Raw genomic sequence first — 4,329 nt, 5'->3', positions numbered from 1 at the left:
CCCCCCCCCCCCCCGTCCTGTCTATCCACTGTCACCATAAAGGAAAAATACCCCAAGACTTGGTTCTTGACCAAAAAACCTGAAAAATGACTGACGCTCCCATCAGCTGTACTTGATGTTAGTTAACTACTAAATAGCATACTAGTGTAACACAATACCTTTATCTACATATTTAACATTACTATTTAAGCAGTTGCACATTTTTGCATTGCAAACTCGTATATTTTCAAATATTTGTTCTTATTTTATCCTATTATTATTTCATGTATATTGTATGTATGTGGTATTTCATGTATCTTTATGTTCGTTGCTACAATTTGATAACACTATAATTTCCCATTTCAGTGGGATCAATAAATATCTATCTAATGTAAGATTAGATTTATTTTGTGACTCTTAAGGTTAACAGATGACCTTTTTTTGGGTTACTGAACTAAGTCCCACATTTCCATAGTGTATTCTGTACCTTGGGTTAACGAGGAGCTATTCAACATGTTGTACCCTTCCTGTAATTCAGTAACAGTTATGTTGGCGGCGGGGATATGATGATGAGATGATGAAGCACGTTTTGCTATGAGTTGTGAGTTGTCCTACGCTTGGGGTGCCATTAAAAAGTGGACCCAGTTACACTGTCTCCGTGCTCTTACTCTATCCACGCCTCAAAAAGTACTTGTGTTACGGGACAGCATGAAGAAGGACCCAGACGCGGAGTAGCAAGCAAAGGGAACTAATGTTTAATAAGTTACACAGTTCAACAAAACACAGGAGCAACGGAAGGAGTCCAAAAAACAATCCAAACGAGGGCTCAGGGAACAGGCAAAATCCAAAGGGAAAAAACAGGTCACCAGGGAAAACTCACAGGGGGTGGTTGGAGCTCCGACAGGTAGGCCAGGGACAACAGGGAAACAAGTAGGCTGGAAGACACACAGGGCGACGGCGGACAAGCAAACAAACTGGAATGCAAACAAGACTGGAATGATCCAACAAGAGACAAAGGAACACTGGGGTTAAATACAGGAGGTAATGAGGTAACGGGGAACAGGTGAGACATCAGGTGGATCACATTAGGGCGGGGCTGGACAATCAGACAAACAAAGTGAAGCTAGACAAGCCTAGACACGACAAGACAGGAAGCTGACTATCAAAATAACAGGAAGTAGAACAAACAGACACTTACCGGGAATCACAAGACAGAGAACCACACAGGACTGGGGAGAAAACAGAGACAAGAACACAGGGAAGGCCAAACGGGGAAAATAACCCCCAACAAAACCCCAAACCACAACAACTTGTATGTACTAACGACGATTTAGTAGCTAACAATAACAAGCATTACGCTAGTAAGCTAAACTAACATGGTTAGTGAACATGGTGCAAACACGGTTAACAGTAGCTGCTAAATATTAGCATGGTGTCACTGTGACACACGTTAGCACGTTACCATTTAGCCGTCTCCGCACAGCTGCCAACATGGCTGTAGACTATTGTCACTAGTGTTAAATGTCGACAGTCGACCCTTCCTCCGGCCAATCAAAGCGTTTTAATGTGACACTTGAATGTCTTTATCTTCATCTGGTTATGTTTTCTACGTACTTTTAACAATGTCTCATGATGTTTGACATTTATCCACCGTTTTATTCCACGAGCATTGAACTAGGATGGGTTTTTACTTTTATGAGCGGACTCTTACAAATAGCTGTTATGTTTTTATTGCCCCTGGCACCTGGAGGAGGTGTCCCCCCCACCCTCCATACTATAACCAGATGGGTGTGTTGGGTAATAAAGACGCTACAGCTGGACCCCACGCATAGAGATGATCTCTTTATCCTAAAATTGTACCAGAGGGAAGGACGTGATGGAGGGGTTAGATTGAAGGAGGGGGGAAATACTTAGATGGATGAACATTTGGGGAGCCTCAAGGGTCTAAAGCAAACGTTCTGCAGAGAATCTGGACTCAACGTTAAAGTCCCAGGTGCCATCAGATTTCAATAAAGTCTTGGTTCAGAAGGAAGAAAGCCAGAAAATAAATAGCAGCTTAACTTCAAACTAAAGTCTCCGCAGTACAGCTTGAAGCTGTTTTCCCTTCAAATCTTAGATAAGAATAGAACGCGAGTTTGAGTTCTTGTTTTTGCCAAGATGTTAGTGACATTTTACCTAATTAGAGTCGGCCATGACATACAACTTGGGGATAACTGACCAGGGAAGTCTGTGATCTTTTTGAAGATGCAAAATGTTTCTCGTCTCTCTTCCTTTTGCCAACTTCCATTCTTCCATTTGTTTTTCTATGTTCCAGGGGGCTGTTCATCACCATTCATGACCGAGGCCACATCTCTACAATTCTCCAGAACTGGCCAGAAAAGGACGTCAGGGTAAATGATATTAGGAGATTGATTTATTTGATTAGGACAATGCACATTAGTCAACATTTCTGTAAATGCGCCGGTGAAAGCAAGTCGGCTGATTTTAAACTGTAGTCCTAGTTACCCAGCATGCATGTCTTTATGGTGGGAAGATACCGGAGCACCCGGAGGAAACCCACTCAAACACGGGGAGAACATGCAAACTCCACAAAGACCTGGATTCGAACCCAGAAGTGCTAACGACTGACTACTCTAACAGTGCATGGCGTGAAGTCTTAAATCAGTATTTAATGTACAGTATTTATGTTGTTCCCGCACAACCACATCACAAAACCCATGGGAACCAAGTCTTGTTCTGTATGACTGCGTCAATAAAACAGAACATAACAATGTATGTTTGCAAAAATGCGAACTGGAACCTGAAATATGTGGTCGAGTGGCCAACTCATTGGCCAACACAAAATGAGTAATGAGGACACAGAAAAAATCAATTTGTGCCTTTTTATTGGTCTTTTATTGGAATTAGCTGACCATTCAAAACAAATAAAACAAATGCATATAAGGAACATCATATTCTATATTTTTGAAGGACAAAAAACATCTTACACAAATTGAGAGACAGCAGTGCCGGAAATGAGACGATACTCACCGCTACCAAGTACCAGCACTTCAAATTTTTGTCCACATGAGTAACCTTACTTTCTTATTGCGTAGCGCCACTTCCTGGGGCGCGTAGGTACGCGTGACACGTAAACACCCGCACGTCTCTCACAAAGCAGCCAAATGTGGAGAAAACGGCGCTGAAAATGTCCTTAACATTGATAATTGTACTGGGTAAACACATTATTGTAACCTTGCACTGGAGAAGGCTTCTGTGTTACTGTGCCACCGCCCATACAGGAGCACAGCCGGGATCCAGTGCACAGCCCACAGCCGGACCAAGATGGCCGGCACACCCCCAGCAATCACCCAAAACAAAATTAATGTCAAGCCCTGAATGTACAGTATGTATTGAAATGCATATAAAAATATATAGTAGAAGCGATGCATTATCACAGTATGTACTGTGTAGAAATATATCGAAGAAAAATAGCAGGAAATAGAACACATCATAGGAGCAACACATGTTGTGATGATGTGGAAAGAAGAGATTATTTTAACGGCTTTCACAACACTAAAATGTTGAGTAATAGGTGGCCACAACTGTGGTGATAACAGTGAGATAAATTATCTGTAGAATATGTTCAGCAATACTGAATATGTAAAAGTAGTGGAGATACTTTTGAAACTATCAGGGATCTTACACTGTGAACTGAAGGTGGTGGGAAGTCAAAGACTGTACAATTATGATGTTAATCCTGCATTCTACATTGGGCTGAAAACACAATGTGTGCATTACTGTTTTATTAATGTGTGCGAGAAACAATAATCAATACAGATAATCCAGTGAGCCCCTTGGCCCCGTTTTTCAAAACATTTAATCTGGATCTAATTGATCCGGATTTGAAAATCCCAGGTTTTGCTATCCAGGATCACCTGATACATCTTACTTTCATGCCAGTTTCGGATTGGATCACCGTGATCCAAATACCAAATTTTCAGGATTATCAAATCCTTTTTACCCGAGCCTTTAATGGAACCAACAGTGTAGCCTACTGGCTTAGCAAAGAACAACAGATAGGCAATATATATAAATATATATCCGTCTTACTTTCATTCCAGTTTTTTATATATATTAGATGTGACATGCTTCATATATGTTCAAATAAATAGAAATGTGTATATCATTAGTAAAAATTGATTTTGTGATCATTCACTTAAAAAAAAAAAAAAACCTCTCTGATTTTATTTGGTTCAAAAAATCCCAACTGAATCCACCCTTCTGGGATCAGGATAATCCTGTTTTTTTGGGGGGGATCAATTTCATCCCAAACCAAGTTCTGAGTTTTGAAAAACCCAAAGGGCAGGT

At 40.8% G+C, this 4,329-nt stretch overlaps 1 protein-coding gene across 1 annotated transcript in view; it reads left to right on the top strand.

The window, feature by feature from the left end:
* Positions 1-4,329, top strand: part of me1 (malic enzyme 1, NADP(+)-dependent, cytosolic) — a 112,944-nt gene that overhangs the window by 77,694 nt on the left and 30,921 nt on the right. Inside the window, exon 4 of the mRNA XM_032519002.1 lies at positions 2,294-2,369. Coding sequence (XP_032374893.1) covers positions 2,294-2,369 — 76 coding nt within the window. The remainder of the gene's footprint in view (positions 1-2,293; positions 2,370-4,329) is intronic.

The sequence above is a fragment of the Etheostoma spectabile genome, chromosome 6, assembly GCF_008692095.1.
Source record: "Etheostoma spectabile isolate EspeVRDwgs_2016 chromosome 6, UIUC_Espe_1.0, whole genome shotgun sequence".
In the NCBI taxonomy this organism is placed as follows: domain Eukaryota; kingdom Metazoa; phylum Chordata; class Actinopteri; order Perciformes; family Percidae; genus Etheostoma; species Etheostoma spectabile.
Note: the sequence above shows the minus strand (reverse complement) of the source record. Positions and strands in the feature narration are given on the sequence as shown.